Genomic DNA, 16,790 nt, shown 5'->3' with positions numbered 1-16,790 from the left:
GTTATTTATAGCCCAGGTTACAAATGTTGCTGCCATGAACACTGGATCTGCTTCACGGCGTGCGTGTGTGTGTGTGTGTGTGCGCGCACGTGTGTATTTCTCTAGAGAATCACATGTAGGACTGACATTGCTGTGTTGTGGGATGTTTGTACCTTCAACTGTGCCACATAATGCCAAACTATTCTCAGATGGTTGGATCAGTTTTCATTGTGCCCATTCCTCATCCTCATTAGCACTCCTTGGTATGGTTAACTTTCATTTTAGCCATTCTTATGGGTGTGTTGATATCTCATTGTGGCCTTAATTTGCATTATAATGTGTTTTCCTTATTGTTAGTGAGGTTAAAGAGGTTTATGTGTGAATGTTGTTCATTTGGATATCCTATTTGGGACAGTGCTTTAATTCATGGTCTTTTGCCTATTCTTTTCCTGGGTTCTGTTTTCTTCTTGATTTATGTAATCTAGATACATGTTCTTTATTGGTTGTATCTTCTCCAACTCTGTAGGTAGTTTGCCCTTTTTACTTCATTAATGATGTCTTTCGTGGAATGAAGGATCTTAATTTTAATGTAGTTCAATTGATTGACTTTCTCTTTTTAAGGATTCCTGCTTTTCATGTCCTGTGTAGTCTTAGAAATGGAAGCGTTGGGTTAAGAGGACTTTAGATTTTCGTTTACAGCTTACTCTCCCACTGGTAGCATATGAACCTTTGATACCATTTTCACTCTCACCAAGAATGTAGGCACGATTCCTTCACACTTACTAGAACTGGAGTTCTGGGGTCAGTTTTGCCCTTGTAACAGACCTCCTTGATTTATTAATGAGCATTTTATCTTCGTTTGCTCGTGAGACTCAAAGAGCAGGTTTGGTTCATCATTCTATGCACATGGCAGCCATTAAGCATAATTCCAAGATTAACACTAAAAATATTCTTTAGCTTTTGATTCTGAGGAGCATTTAGAGCTGGCAGGAAAAGAAATAAAGATCTAAAATGCCATTTTCTTTTTTATTAATTTAAGGCAACATGATTTTGGCTTAAATTAATGGAAATGATGAAGATTTAATACAAGGGGTCAAGGGACCCATGAAATTGATGAGTTAGAATTGTGTAGATTTCCTTTATAAATTTCTGGTGTATTTGTAAGAGGTAGAATCATGATTTTATCTGCTCTTCTTCACACACTTTATTCAAAGAAGAAGACCTCCTCGTCCTGATTTATCTCTGTTCCTCCTCTCCTCAGCCCCCAGTATTCATTCAGAGTCCTTCCTAATTGTGAGGTGGAAGGTGGCCCCTTGGTGTTCCCTGGGTTAGCGGTGGAGTTGAACTAAGACTCTGCCACAGAGCCCGTTCTCCATTAGGAGAAGAAATCAGGAGTGGAGCTCTCCTGCACTCTGGCCTGCTTTCCTTGAACTCATGGTTTAGGTGGCCAGCACTTTCCCTGGGCCTCACCACAGTCCCAAGTCCTCTTCCTGCCTGCAGACTTCCCATCGTTGCCAGAATGAAATTCCTGCGGCTCACATCGCGCCCCTCTCAGCGCCCTTCAGAGACTCGCAGATAGTCAGAATCTTGGTCCCGCAGCGCAGCGTCTCATCATTTACCTGGCTGCTCGCTCTTGAGCCTTATGCACCCAGTCCTCCAGGTGCTTGTTGAAATCTGTGCTTTCCTTGCATTTGGAATCTTCTCCCTCCTGTCTCCTACTGCCAAACCATCCACCTGCTAGCTTAATGCTAGTTTAACTTTTAAAACTCAGCTTAAGAGACACATCTCCCTGCAGGCCTTACCTCCGTGCCCTCTTTCCTCCGGCTCACTGAGTTAGGTATCCCCTCTTCCGGACTGCCCCAGCTCTCTCTGTACGTCTGTTGCTGTGCTTTGTATTGTAGTAGATTTCATTTTCTTTCCTACTCCTTTGAGTTCCTTGAGGGCAGGACCCTGATTCTCCCTTCTTATACACCACCCCCCACCAGGAACTAGCATGGTGTAGCTTATAGGGGGCACCCCATAAATGTTTAATGAGTGAGTGAACATGAAATTGTGTCTAACTTTCGTGACGCATGTATGAAAAGAACTTGCAGAGAAAGAGGTCAGTTAGAACGGGATAGGAACTTATCAGTATTCTAAATCTCTCTTCTTCAAAAGCAGTGCGCATTTAGGAGTGACTGCTGTGCCTGTAGCATCTGTCGGGTTTTGCTCACCTGAGTTGTGCCTTGCTGTCACAGAAGGATGCCCTGCAGTGGTCTCGCAGTCCGGCTGCAGTGGAGGGAGAGGAGCCAGAGGACACAGCCGACGTGGAGAGCTGTGGGTCTAACGAAGCCAGCACTGTGAGTGGTGAAAACGATGGTAAGTACCCTTCACAGGATGGGCCAGGAGCTGCAGGCAGCTTGCTAGAGACTAACCTTCACTTCCCCTTCTTCCAGTTTCTCTTGATGAAACGTCTTCGAACGCATCCTGTTCTGCAGAATCTCAGAGCCGGCCTCTTTCCAATCCTAGGGACAGCTACAGAGCTTCCTCACAGGTAGGGAGGAGAGTTGGTGGCTAGGCTGGGGCTAGTTGGGGCCAGGCAGGAGATAGGACTCTTCTTCTGTGTTAACTGTGAGCGTGTAGGGAGAGTGGAGCGAATCGGTTTGGTCTTCACCTGTTGGTACAGTTCAGAGTGGGCCATAGGAAAAGTGGGCTGTGGATCTGAGAGCAGAGTGGTTTGTTTTTCTTTATTACCACAGATAATATAGTTTGCCTCCTACTTCTGACAAACACAGGAATATCTGGGATGGGGAAGGCACAGTGTAGAGTGGGGAGCAAATGAGCTTGGGAGTCAGCACTTGGAATTATGGCCCTGCCGCTCACCAGCTTTGGGACCTTGGGCAAATTCCTTATCTGTAAAACAGGGTAACAATACAGTACACTCAGCCTGGAGTGGTAGTTGGCAAGGTGCTGGCCACGGCTCAGTAACACGAGTCAGTGCCGCTCCCCCATCACATGCCTGAGCTGGTTGAATATATGAGCTCTGTTGTACGAGATGGTGGGTGGAAACGTGGTGGAGAGGGACCACTCTTGTGGCCCTGCAGGTGACTCGGGCTCCTTTTGTAATCCCTCGGCGATACAGGCAAACAAGCAAAAGAAAAAGACTGGGGTGATGCTGCCTCGAGTTGTTCTGACTCCTCTGAAGGTAAACGGGGCCCACGTGGAATCTGCATCAGGTATGTGCAACCTTGTGATATGATGCTCCTTCCTCAGGTCTTGGGGCCTGCCTCCGTCTGGCAGCAGTGTCTGACCTAGGTGGTATGGTGCCCGTCGAGGCAGGAGGCCCTCCTGGTGGGCAGCACGCTGTGGTGGTGAGGCCTGAGCTAGGTTCCGGTGCTGAGCTCTGCCGTGCACACCGCCTTTTGGTCTCCCAGGGCGGCATGAGGGTCCGATGAAGGAGTGTGCAGGTGCTTGGTAAAGGTGCAGTGCTGTGCAGATGAAGATTGGCGGTTTGGCATTCTTTCGTGATACCATAAAGCCAGACCATGCGGTGGTGATCTCTGACAGCCCAAGGTTGGGCCACGGAAGCACCCGCTATTGCTGGCAGTGTCTCAGGGAGAGCTGGGAGAAGTAGGCTTGTCTGAGAGCCCTGGGCGCGGCGGGTGATGCTTTTGACCAGTGGAATGCTGTGCCTTCAGGGTTCTCGGGCCGCCACGCCGATGGCGAGAGTGGCAGCCCGTCCAGCAGCAGCAGCGGCTCTCTGGCCCTGGGCAGCGCTGCTACTCGTGGCCAGGCCGAGGTCGCCCGGGACCCTGCCCCGCTCCTGAGAGGCTTCCGGAAGCCGGCCACAGGTGAGTGGCTTGGCACTCATTTCTCTGCCTGTAAAGGGGGCCCCTGCAGGCCTAGTGAGGAGAGGACATCTTCTGTTCCACTTCCTGTACCAGTTTATTTTGATTTCTTGGGTGGACCTCTAATTTTTTTTTTTTTAACCTCGTATTTTGGTTATTGCACGTGTAGATCTCTGCTAGACTAGAGAGAACTCCTTGTGGGCAGAGGTGACACCACGTTGTTCCTTGTATGTCCCTGTAAGGGCGTGGCCCGTGCCTGCCATGGTGCTGCTTAGCAAGTGTTGGAATGAGTGAAAATTGCTTTTGAGCTTCTCAGGGAAGAATTCCAGCATCTATTTTCTTTCTTGGGTAGCATCCTGTCACGTTTGTTCTCAGCACCCAGAGTTGCGGTCAGGACCCCTTTTTGTAGCCTAGTCAGCATGTTGCGGAAGGAGGCCTATGTTGAATTTGGAGTGCTCCTCCCACCCCTCGGGAGGGCTACAGGCTATTTGCAAGGCCACTATGCTGTTTGCGATTTCAGAATTTACTTCTCAGAGCCCACATGCTGGTTATTTGTAGACGGGCCACATGAAACCATTAAGAAGACTAGCCTTGGCTTCTGAAAATTCGACTAAACCGTTGCCCAAGTGGGACCTGGGTTTGCTGTCTTGCTGCTCTTCCAACTCCTCCGCAGTGCTTAACCTTAAGGTCTCATGAGTCTCTATTCTTAGTGATTTTCTCAAATACAAGTGACATTTGCTGACGCTTCTGTGAGAGAGATTGACAGCTCAGCGGCTTTAAACGGCCCTTAGTACTTTGCCGTGTGGAGATCACCTCTCTCTGTCCCGTTGAAGGAAGGCGTCTGCAGAGTCGTCTGTAGGACACTCAGTAGATTCACTTTCAGACAACCGCCATCATGTCTCCACTTGGCTTTGTGGAGCCTGTTCTCCAGCTTTGGAGGGAAGCTCGCAGCCTGCCCCCTGCCTGCTTCTCTGTGGGAAGAGTGTCCCTTTCAGCCTGTGTCCCGGCATGGCACAGAGTCTCGTCTGAGGATGCAAGCCCAAGCGTTCTCTTAGGTTTGGTGGCAACATCAGTGACCTGGACAGAGTGATTGTGACGTGCAGGTTAGGGCGGCCTGGATGTATGTGCGGATCAGTTCCGCGTAGTTTGGGGGCTGCCGGTGAACGTTCTCCCTCAGTTGACATTTGTTCCTTCGCTTTGAAAAGTCGAAAATCTGTACCTTCTCACTGCTTTACAATCACAGGTCAGATGAAGCGCAACAGAGGGGAAGAGATAGATTTTGAGACGCCTGGGTCTATTCTTGTCAACACCAACCTCCGGGCCTTGATAAACTCTCGGACCTTCCATGCCCTGCCAGCCCACTTCCAACAGCAGCTCCTCTTCCTCCTGCCAGAAGTGGACAGACAGGTGCAGAGGGGCGGCCTCCTCTTTGCTTTCCTCTGGGTGGGCTTCTGTTCTCTCTCTGAGTTTCTTTATTGTGCTTTTCGCCTCGATCCCTCTAGGTGGGAACAGATGGCCTATTGCGTCTCAGCAGCAGCGCACTGAATAACGAATTCTTCACTCATGCGGCTCAGAGCTGGCGGGAACGCCTGGCTGACGGTGAGTAGACGTTCTCAGACGGCTTGAGAGGCGCCTGCCGTGTGTGGTGTCGCTTATCCTTGGTATTTAAAACCCAGACATTCATTTTTCACCAGTCTCTTCTTTTTCTTCAAGGGAGTATTCAGTGTAAGGTAGGCTTTCCTTGCAATACTAATGAATGTGGTGGACGTTAATGTGCCCTATAGCTTTAAAGAAGGTACAGGGTGTTTTGGCTTTTGCCATGTTGTGTGTATATATCCACCACGTCAGCGTCATTAAAACTTTCAACTCCTGTCTTTCTGGTAATCCTGGCATTGTCTAGCTGGGTGGAGGAAAGTGCACCATGGCGTTGACCTATACGCTGAGCTCTTTTTGGACATTGCCACTTGAAGTGATTGTCAGCTTCTCTTAATTTAGTTTCATGGGAGAGCTGCACGGGGAGTGTGCTGGGAGGTCCCCAAGACTCCCTCTGGGTTTGATGATTCACTAGGAGGACTCATAGGACTCTGCATGTAGTCCTACTCAGGACTCATGGGACTTCGCATATAGTTGTACTTGTGCCTGTGATTTATCACAGTGAAGGAATATAGAGCAAAGTCAGCAAAAGGAAAAGACGCTTGTAGTGAAATCCAGGGAAACCAGGCGCAAGCTTACAGAGTCAGTCCTCCCAGAGGAGTCACACAGGATGCGCTCAGTTCTCCCAGCAGTGAGCTGTTGACAGCACATGTGAAATGTGATCTGCTGGGAAAGCTTGTTGGAGACTCGGTACCTAGGGGTTTTTTTTGTTTTTTTTTTTTTTTACTTGGAGCTGATCATGTAGGAAGCCTCTGCCTGGCACATAACTACATTCCAGATTCCCTGAAGGAAAGCAGGTGCTTGCCATAAACCATCTTGTTTGCATAAACAGTTTAGGCACAGTGAGCCATTCATGTCAGTTAGCGGGGGTGGGAACCCTCCTGAAATCCAAGTTCCCAGATGTCAGCCAAGGGCCAACCTTGTAAGCAGGCCTTTCCAAAGATAAGCAGTCAGGCCTGCCCTGTTAACTTTTTTCTGCACAGGGAGTAAGAATGGTTCTTTTATTTGTTTCTGTTTTGCTTTTTTGATCCATGTGTTGCTTTGCTGTTGAATGACTTGATTATCTGTGGGAAGAATAGATTTCCCTAGTAATAGACATGTTAGTTCTGTCATGAGTGAGAGCATGGTGTGGCTCTGGAGGAGACAGAAACCAGCATGAAGAAGATAGGGTTAAAAAAAAGATCTCCACACTGAAACCAAAGTCATGTGTATTTTGAAAAGTTCTGATGTGGTGGAATTGCAGGATTTACCTTTCCATAAGATAGACGTTAATATCCTGAATGCACACACTCAAAAAGCTTTATTTCTCTGTAGGCGAATTCACTCATGAGATGCAAGTCAGGATCCGACAGGAAATGGAGAAGGAAAAGAAAGTGGAACAGTGGAAAGAAAAGTTCTTTGAAGACTACTATGGACAGAAGTAAGGCCCTCGGTGCTGTGAGTCCTGGTCTGGGCTTTGGAGGGCAGAGAAACAAATACTCTCGAAGTTGTGCATACCAGTGTGCGGGGTGAGGACAGGTTGACTGCAGTGGCTTGCTAGGCTCACTTAGCTTAATGCCACTCTTGAGAAAGCTGATAATACATTTTTCTATGGTTGGTATTATGGACCATGCACATTTATTTTGTTCTGAGATACCTAACATCTAGAATAAAATAGGCATGTCCTCTCTGCCCTGTAACTGATGGTATGAATTTGGTTTGCAGATTGGGTTTGACCAAAGAAGAGTCATTGCATCAGAACGTGGGCCACGAGGAGGCTGAAATCAAGAGTGACTTGCGTGTCCCAGGAGAATCAGTGCGGCCACAGCGTGGTCCAGCTACCCGGCAGCGAGATGGGCATTTCAAGAAACGCTCTCGGCCGGATCTCCGAACTAGAGCCAGAAGGAATCTTTACAAAAAGCAGGAACCGGAACAAGCAGCGGTTGCCAAAGACACACAGTCTGTGGTACCAGACATCCCCCTCTACAAGGACGGGGAGGCTAAGAGCGACTCAGAGGCAGGTGGCCCCCATCTGCCTGGCATGGCCTCTGCAGCACCTGACCCAGAAAATCCTGAATTCCTGACCCAGCCTGTGGCTTCCCGGACCCAGACCGATCCAGGCGACCTGGCACGTGCTTCCGCGTCTCCAGACAGGATTCCCAGCCTGCCTCAGGAGACTGCGGCTCAGGAGCCCAAGGATCAGAAGAGGAAGTCCTTTGAGCAGGCGGCCTCTGCGTCCTTTCCCGAAAAGAAGCCCCGGCTTGAAGACCGTCAGTCCTTTCGTAACACAATTGAAAGTGTTCACACCGAGAAGCCACAGCCCACCAAAGAGGAGCCCAAAGTCCCGCCCATCCGGGTAGGAGGCTGTTTGGTTCCTGGCTGTCCTGGAGCCAGGATCCCTTTGAGGGCCAGGAGATGTGCAGAGCCCCTTTGTAGAGATGGAAGGCTCTGGGCCGTCGTGTTAATTACACGAGCGTAGAGCCCTCTGCCAGAGAACCATTCTTGAGACTGGTAGTCAGGGGGATGAGGTTCTTTTTCTTCCTCACTTCTTTGTTACTCTGTTGAAGTTATCTCTGGAGGTCAGAATCCTTTGGGGTTTTTAAATCTTGTATTAGGTGGTGGTAGATTCTTTGTGCAGTGACTCACACAGTCCCACCAGAAATTAAATTTAGAAGCATGGCATACAACAGCCCTGGAGCTGAATCTTCTCAGAATGGGGTGGTGTCATGGACAGCCATTTTACCACCATTATTTCATTTGTAAAGAAAATTATTTGATTCTTTAGGCCATGACTCCTAAGCTACTAGAATCCCAGTTTAGCCTTACAGTTGCTAGGTCAGGCCACCCAGTCAATAAAACTCTTCCAATTCTTCTCTTGCAGATTCAACTTTCACGTATCAAACCACCCTGGGTGGTTAAAGGTCAGCCCACTTACCAGATATGCCCCCGCATCGTCCCCATCACGGAGTCCTCCTGCCGGGGCTGGACTGGTGCCAGGACCCTCGCAGACATTAAAGCCCGTGCTCTGCAAGTCCGAGGGGCGAGAGGCCACCACTGTCATCGAGAGGCGGCCACCACTGCCATCGGAGGGGGGGGTGGCCCGGGTGGAGGTGGCGGCGGGGCCACCGATGAGGGAGGTGGCAGAGGCGGCGGCAGTGGTGATGGTGGTGAGGCCCGTGGCCACCCTGAGCCCCGCGGAGCCCCGAGCACCCCTGGAGAGTGTGCGGCAGATCTACAGCGAACACAACTACTGCCGCCTTGTTCTCTAAACGGGGAGCATATCCAGGCTGGGTCTGCCGTGTCCAGAGCCAGGAGAGAGGACCCGATCGCTCTCAGAAAGGAGGAGAGCTGCCCGCTACGGAGGCTTCCAGATGTCCTCACAAGTGGTCTGGAAGATGCCTCCCAGCTCCCCATTGCTCCCACCGGGGACCAGCCGTGCCAGGCTCTGCCCCCACTGTCCTCCCGAACCCCAGTACCAGAGAGATTAGTTGAGCAACCTGCGTTGCATCTAGATGTTAGAACTGAATGTGAGTCTGGTACCACTTCCCGGGAAAGCGATAATGAGGATCGAGGACCCTCTCTTCTCCGAGAGAATGATCCTGTGCAGTCTCTAGCAGGGGGTGTTGTACTGGAAGGAGGACCTGGCCAGACCCTCGACCATGACAGTGACCCCACCATGAAGCATCCTGTGAATGTGACCCCCACTTCCACCACTGAGTTGTCTTTGGCTGGTTGCCTGCAGGACAGACAATGTGATGATGAATTAGGACTTGGTGATTCATGCTCACCCACGAGGGAAAGTGCTACTAGACAAGAAAACCTGACAACTGAGGCCCTCGTCTCTGATGGTGCTGCTCCTTGGGTGCCCGGCCTGTCAAATGGTGAGGCGGTCGGACGGCCTGAACCAGACTCCAGAGGACGTGTCCCATCTGCTGAGCCCCAGGCTGTGGAAGAATGGGAGAAAACTGCCCCCCTCATTCCTGTGTCAGCTGGGGAGTTGACTGAGGAGGGGCTAGTTTCCCCGGAGCACTTCTCTTTGGTCTGGACGGTGCCGTTGCAAGGGTGTGCTGACAGTGCTGGTGGCCACCGCAAACCGGTGGCAGGTGAGAAGATCAACGGAGAGTCTGAAGCACTAAGTCCTCATGGCGAGTCCACAGACACGGCCTCTGACTATGAAGGCCACCTGTCTGAGGACAGCAGCGAGGCCGACCCCAGTGAGGCCACAGTGGTGAAGAGAGCCTTGGTGGCGGACACGGATGAGAAACACGATTGGAACCACTCTGCCTCACTCTCCAAGGTGAATGGTGATCGGAGTCTGGTTATGAGGACAGACAGCATGGCTCCTCCTCAGAGCTGGGTGTCTCGTGTATGTGCAGTTCCCCAAAAGTTTCCAGATTCCCTGCTGCTGGCCAGTACTGAGTACCAGTCAAGGCCCACATTGCTGGGCAGGCCTGGGTCCTCCATGGAGGCCACTAACCCGCTTGTGATGCAGTTGCTGCAGGGTCACTTACCCCTAGAGAAGGTTCTTCCTCCAGCCCAAGGCAGTAGCAAACCTGAATCCCCACGACTCCCGCTTATGAAAGAGCAGGGCCACGGCGGCTCCCTGGGAGTGGGATCTTTGCAGGACCCTTTGGTAAACAGCTGTGCAGGTAGCAAGACCAGCCCCCGTTCTTTAAGAGCTTCAAAGGAGCTGCTTCTACCTGAGATCTGTGAAGTGAGCACTGGTCTTGCCAGGCTGGAACCCACCCAGGCTCCTGGAGCTCCCCAGAAGATTGCCAAGACAGCCCCAAGTTTAGACTCCCTGTATTCAGTGACAAAGTTGATGGCTGCCTCTGGGAAAGTGGAAGAAGTGGATTCCAAAGAGCAGTTCTCTCCCGTTAGTGTGGAAGATCAGAAGGAAGCCCGTGACCTGTCCCAGCGCAGTAATTCAAATGCTGCCCCAGGCAGAAGTCCAGGAAATCTCACTACCTCGAGAGTCCCTTGTTTCTCATCTCCAAACGTGATCTCCTTGGATCCCGACCAGACAGGTCAGGCCCTGGGTAATCAGAATGGTGCTGGAGGTCAAGGGAAGAAGCTCTTTGGCCCTAGGAATGAGGCCACGGCCCTTCAGCGCCCCAGACCCGTGGAGCCGACACCACTGCCCGCTGATGCCCCTCCTGGGTTTCCCAGTAGGAAGTTGGGGCCAAGCAAAAACTCTGTGTCCGGTGGGGTACAGACTGCCAGGGAAGACTGGGCTCCGAGGCCACCGCCTGCCTCTCTTGGTGGTGTCAAGAACGAGAAGACTTTTGGGGGCGGTCCTCTCAAGGCAAATGCAGAGAACAGAAACGCAGCTGGGCCTGGTCCTCGGGAGCTGGTGGATCACTTGCAAGGGATGCCCTTTGTTCTTGACCTGCCCTTCTGGAAATTACCCCGAGAGCCTGGGAAAGGGCCTGGTCAGCCTCTGGAGCCTTCCTCCATCCCCTCCCAACTCAACATCAAGCAGGCATTTTATGGGAAGCTTTCCAAACTCCAGCTAAGTTCCACCAGCTTTAATTATTCCTCGAGCTCCCCCACCTTTCCCAAAGGCCTTGCTGGAAGTGTGGTGCAGCTGAGCCACAAAGCAAACTTTGGTGCGAGCCACAGTGCATCACTTTCCTTGCAGATGTTCACCGACAGCAGCACGGTGGAAAGCATCTCGCTCCAGTGTGCGTGCAGCCTGAAAGCCATGATCATGTGTCAGGGCTGTGGTGCGTTCTGTCACGATGACTGTATTGGACCCTCAAAGCTCTGTGTATTGTGCCTTGTGGTGAGATAATAAATTATGGCCATGGGAAAAGTTGTATAGTTAGTGTGTGTATTTTGATAATGATTGATCTTCCATCTGTGTACAGAACCCCATTGATATAACAGACTCTGTTTCTCTAGGCAAGAGCACTCTTGCCCCTCCCTAAAACTTGTAGTGCTAAGGCCCCTCTGTCGCTTACCAACTCTGCTGGTCTTGCTGCAAGGGCTTCCCGCGGGGCAGCTCATTGGGCCGCCCGAGGCCGGCTGGCCAACTCAAGCTCTCGTGCAGACAGAGCCTGGTGTGGCATGGGGAGCTTGCTTGACACCCAGAGGGACTCGAAACTGAAGAAAGAAGGTTGTGTTCTCCATCGAGGGAACTAACCTACCCGAACTGAGTAAAAATGTCAGTCTTCCACTGCCCCCTCCCTGCCGTGTTTCCTTCTGCTTGCTACTCCGGTCCTGGGGGAGTTAGTTGATGGCTGGGGAAGCCAGCACAGGGTTAAAATAACTCCCAGCAGTGCCCACCAGGGGGCCCAAGCACCTGCTGACCTCAGGGTCACAGTTCTGGCATTGGCCAGTTGACAGGAGCCGGTTTGACCTTTGGTTCTGTTGCTGAAGCAAATTTGGGACTTTCCTGTCTCGGTACAATTCACTGGCCCACAGGAGCTTTTGGAACCTCGAATAGACTCGCTTGGACAACGGGGTCGGGCATAGGGTTGTCTTTCCTCTTAAAATGCCATCTGTAGACCTTGTAAGTCAGATGTCCAGATATTTGGCAGGTGAATTCCTCTGCTTGACACCCTCCCTGTCACTTTGGACTCCGTGGGAGTGGGCATCTCCACGCACCTGTGTATGTGAAAGTCATTTTACATTTCAAAGCAGTGTGTGTTTCTTATTTTTATATTTTTAACTCTTTATCCTTGGATGTATAAAGTGAATTTTTTGGCTTCTGTAAGTATGCTCTATGCACCTCTAATGTTTTATCATGTATTTATATGTTGTACACAGTACTGGCCGATTCTGTAAATGGATGTATTGTACAGAGAACACAAGTGTCTCTCCCTTATTTTCCGTCTTCGGCATCATTGCATTAAAGTGGTGTACTTCTCTCCACCTGTGTCAGAGCCACTGCGCGCTGTGCTGCCCGACACGAGGGTGGAGTGACTGACTTGTGATCTGCCAGCGTGGCTCGGTCGCCTAGTGGACCTGCTGTAGCCTGCAGAGCCACAGCCAGCCCGCCCGCCCGCGCTCAGCTGAGCAGACGTGTCTCGCCCCTCACGTCTCTTCTCTTCCGACCTCCCACTGGCCGCTCGCTGCCGCTGCCGTACGTGACAAATCACCGCCACGGGCGTTAAGTGCTCTGGAGTCCAGGGTGAGTGCCCTGGGTGGCCCCAGGCAGGCTTTCCAGATCTGGCTCCAGGGTTACCACCTTCAGCAATAGCTGGGGCCGTGTTCTCCTGGGGCCCGAGGGCTCCATCTGATGTACTTCTGACAGCAGGTTGCTGAAGAAACAGCCACGCTCGTTGCCTGCCTCTCTCCCAACACATTAACAGCGCAGACGTCTCCATAGTTGTCTTCCCTCACCCTGCTTCCTGCCTTACTTCTTACACCTCGACTGGTGGCAGAGTTCAGAGCCCTCATTTGACTTAGGTCTCCCTATGTGAGTGCTTCTGTGTAAAGTAGAAAATTGGTGTGACTTCAGCAAGTGTCATTTCACCCGAAAGGTCTCCCCCCACCCCACCCCACCCCACCCGGGTTCATCCACTGTGGCATTTTTGTCATCTGAAGCACGAGTGAGAAGTTGGCAATCATGTGACTTAAATGCAGTATTGGCCAAGTCCCGAGTTGGCAGCTTCAAGAGTCTGTTTACCAAAGACAGGGAGCAGAGGCCCAAGTGTGTTTGATCCTCTTCTTCCTTCTGCTGTGACCTTTGGCGGCCTCTAGGCTACAGGCAGAAACTGGTCTGGTCCATGGGGCTGCCCAGGGACAGCACTGTTCTTGTATGTCTCGTGGTTTTGGAAAAATAAACGTGTACAGCCTGCGCTTGTGGTCTCCGTCCTCTTGTGTGGCCGCCCCGCCGGGCTGGAAAGGAAGGCCAGGAGTGCGAAAGCGGCACCGCAGGAGCGAACGCCGGCTCGCTTCACCTCAGCTCCGGCTCCAGTGCTGATGTCCTCGGGCTGGAAGCTCTTCTGTGAGGTCAGTGCCGAAGGCCCAGACTCGCCGCTTTTGCTGGGTCTTTAGACTCTGGGCGTGACTGCGTTGACTGGAAGCCAAAATCGAACGAGGAGAACAGTGAGGGCGCTCATCCCAGCTGCCCTGCTGAGACACACTCGCCGAAGAGCTTTCTGGTGGCTGGTGGCCTAGGGGGGTGGTGACCAGTTCTGACCTTGAAAGATCTGTAAACACGAGCGCCTCTCTGCATAGCGGGCAGCCAGCAGGTGCTAGTGGCGTGGGCCTGAGGGTGACAGGCTGCAGGACGTCCCAGTCCGTCCCCAGACATATCTGGAGTGCTGACACGCGCGAGTTTGTGCTGCTCAGAAACAACCTTAGTATAGAAACAAGTCAGAAGTAAAAAGACACACGGCGGAAGTACAGATTGACTAAAATGTGTATCCGTTAGCTCGTTTCCCGTGAGTTGGTCGAGGTAGGCCTTCCGTGTGGTGGAGTACCTCCTGGGGCAGTTCAGGCTGCAGTTCTGTGCTGCTGCTGTGGATGGAAGGGCAGGTGGAGAAGTGAGGTCGGGTGGCCCTGTAGTGACTGGGCGGCCTCCTGGTGGTGATGATGTGTGTGTACTTGTGCTGTCGGGGCACAGCACCCGTTGGCTTGCTTAAAGGCCGCGGGAGCTTAGAATGCTTTAGAAAGCAGGCCTGGGACCTGACCTTGCGATCGCGTCTCGAGTGTCGTGAAGGAGGCAGCCGAGGATGGTGGGTTCAGCACGCGAGCCCTGTTCCCCCTACTGGCTGTGCGGTCTCCGCGTCCGTCTCCACCTGCACTCCGGCGTCAGAATGGGGACGGCGATTCCTTCTTTGTAAAGTCGTTAGTGCCTGGCACGCGGGGAGTACTCCGGGCTTTTAGCTTGCACCCGGCAAGACAGTGGCAGCCTGACCTTGGAGCAGAGGTCTGTGTGACACCTGCCACCTGCCCGATCCTTGCCCCAGAGGGGGACTGTGGAGAGGCGGGCCTTGTGCGCTGAGGGGTGGGGTGGCGGCCTCTCACCGGACATGTGGCTTCTGGCCTCACGCTCAGACTGTAGTTGCTGAGTGCACAGCCCTAAGTTCAGAGACTGGGTGTCTGGCAGAGGAGACCGTTTGTACTCATGATCTGAAGGACGAGGAAACCTAACGTTTCAGGATACGGAGAGACGATTATTGTACTGGCCTGGTGAGTATCGTGACTGTTTTATGTCCATCCTGCTCTAAAGGAAGTCAGAAGCTGCTCGAGAGAGGGATGGGGAGTATGTGTGTGCTTCATAGAGTAGCCTGCCTAAAATCAAGGGCCCCGGGGACCAGAGCATCTGCCTGCTTGCCTCCTGAGAGGAGGTGGCACAGGCTGTGTTGCCCTTGTGTGTGGGCACCGTTTAAACTGATGGGGAGAGTGGGCTTTGTGACCCTGGAGACTAATACTTGAAACCAAATGTTGACGGTGACCATACTTCCTCCTGTCTCCGTGCATCAGTTTGAAGGCCTGGACTAACTACTGAAGATGCAGGCAGAAGCTCTATAGGGAAAATAAGAGCGACTAAAAGAGCTGTCTGTGCAGTGGCTTTTAACCTTGCTGGGGACACAGACCCCTCGGAGAGCCCGATGGAGGCTCCAGACACCCTCCCCCAGGAAGGCACATCCACACCAACTTGTGTGAAGGATGTCATAGGACCCATCAGCTCCTCAGGCAGCTGGGGACCCCTCATTTAGGAGCCCCTTGACTGCCGGGAACCCGAATAAAATCTGGGTTGATACAAAAGATCAAGGAGGGGAGAGAGGACTTTGCAAAGGATTCTTGGGTTTCTTGTAAACTGGGCTTCCCCAGTGCATCATCGTTACTTTTAAAATGCACTTCTGTGCCTGTTCTCCCCTTCGCTCCCCTTCCCTGAGTAAAGGGAGGGTTGCCTGTTCTGTCATTGAGTAAATTTTAGTTCACTGTTCCGTGGGGGCGTTTCCTATTTGACGTTGTCCTGTACGCTGTTAACGACAGTGGTCCTGGGGCCCCAATTAAAGAAGCCAGGCTGGGATCAAGCAACGCTTCTCCGTCCTTGAGTGACGATGTCTCTTCGATCTCCGTGCCGCCGTCCTGTGGAGCTGTGTGGCACTTCATCCGGAGGTAAGCGCGTTCCTGGTCTGCGTGCGTGGTCTGCGTGCGGTGGGCCTGGGCCCAGGGTATGCCGTCCCAGGTGGTGGGGGTTTCAGGTCCCTTGGTGATTCTCAGCAGTGGTAGTTTTGGTAGGACAGGGGTTTTCATGGTATCACTGAAGCATTGCCGCCGTTGGTCCCTTTGTTGTGTGAAGAGGGGCACGTAGCTGCTGTCTTTGGCTTTCACCGTCCCTGCCGTCCTTGTGACAATCGCCCTTAGGAACAGACGGGGTTCCCTGGGTGCAGTGTCTTTCAACTCTTGTCCCCTCTCTTTTCATCTTTTTTTTTTTTGAGAGAGAGAGAGAGAGAGAGAGAGCACAAGTGGGGGAAGGGCAGAGGGAGAGAGAGAACCTTACGCAGGCTCCACATTCGGCACAGAGCCCAACATGGGGCTTGATCTCACAACCGTGAGCTTGTGACCTGAGGTGAAATCCAGGGTCGGATGCTTAATCGACTGAGCCACCCGGGTGCCCTCCCCCCCCCTTTTTAATGTATTTTATATATTTGGGTTTTATACAGAATTTCAGCTTTTAAGATTCTTCTACCATTACAAAATATAAATGTTTTAAAAACTGTCACGTGTGTCTGTGTCTGTACGTACACACACACACACATTATAACAGTAAAACTGACACTTACGCTTGTAATTCAGAATTTTTTTAAGAACTCATGACAGGTTAGCCCCAAGCCATATTCCTGCAAGTTTTCCTCCAGGGTTAGCCTAAATGATCTATGTAGGATGAAAAAAAGACTGCGCACAGGTAAACTACCCTTTTCCCTTAAAGTGGGATTGGGAGTTTGGGGTTGAGTCGGACGTCAAGTGCAGAAGGTTCAGGATCAGGGATGGTGTTTCCTCAGGTTTCCAAGCCAGCACTTAGCGGGGCCGATCCGTGTGAGTTTGGTCTCGGCCGGCGAAGAGCTGCGCGCTGGGGCGAGGGCAGAGGCCACGTGTGAGGGACCTTGCTGGGTGACTGGTGTGCACCCCCGGGAAGGTGCCTCCCGCACCTGATACCTGATGAGTACCAGTAAGGTTCGTTTCCTTCTCTTTCTGACCGGCTAGCTGTTGAAATGACAGGATTATTTGCTCGAGAACAGTTGACTGAGGGCCTGCGGTGGTGGGCTAGGGCGTGGGCCGGGAAAAGGTGGTCTCCTAGCAGAAGGGCATGTCTGTCGGTGCCGAACTAGATTTGCGGGAGAGGGTCGGCTGGCAGGGCCGTTGAGAGGACACGGTGGGAATGAAGCG

At 52.0% G+C, this 16,790-nt stretch overlaps 1 protein-coding gene across 4 annotated transcripts in view; it reads left to right on the top strand.

Moving 5' to 3' along the window:
• The window catches only part of ASXL1 (ASXL transcriptional regulator 1), a 77,070-nt gene extending 63,827 nt beyond the window's left edge, over nucleotides 1-13,243 (top strand). For 2 of the 4 annotated variants that reach the window (XM_045444910.1, XM_045444909.1), the window contains 9 exons: nucleotides 2,217-2,337; nucleotides 2,415-2,512; nucleotides 3,101-3,194; nucleotides 3,657-3,809; nucleotides 5,050-5,213; nucleotides 5,309-5,405; nucleotides 6,774-6,879; nucleotides 7,164-7,794; nucleotides 8,320-13,243. In XM_045444910.1, coding sequence (XP_045300866.1) covers nucleotides 2,217-2,337; nucleotides 2,415-2,512; nucleotides 3,101-3,194; nucleotides 3,657-3,809; nucleotides 5,050-5,213; nucleotides 5,309-5,405; nucleotides 6,774-6,879; nucleotides 7,164-7,794; nucleotides 8,320-11,232 — 4,377 coding nt within the window. In that variant the 3' untranslated portion in view covers nucleotides 11,233-13,243. The remainder of the gene's footprint in view (nucleotides 1-2,216; nucleotides 2,338-2,414; nucleotides 2,513-3,100; nucleotides 3,195-3,656; nucleotides 3,810-5,049; nucleotides 5,214-5,308; nucleotides 5,406-6,773; nucleotides 6,880-7,163; nucleotides 7,795-8,319) is intronic. The other 2 variants (XM_045444912.1, XM_045444911.1) reach the window with 1 other exon arrangement.
• The last annotated feature ends 3,547 nt before the right edge of the window (nucleotides 13,244-16,790 follow it).

The sequence above is a fragment of the Leopardus geoffroyi genome, chromosome A3, assembly GCF_018350155.1.
Source record: "Leopardus geoffroyi isolate Oge1 chromosome A3, O.geoffroyi_Oge1_pat1.0, whole genome shotgun sequence".
Taxonomy (NCBI): Eukaryota; Metazoa; Chordata; class Mammalia; order Carnivora; family Felidae; genus Leopardus; species Leopardus geoffroyi.
The sequence above is the reverse complement of the archived record's forward strand: the minus strand, read 5'-3'. Positions and strand labels throughout refer to the sequence as shown.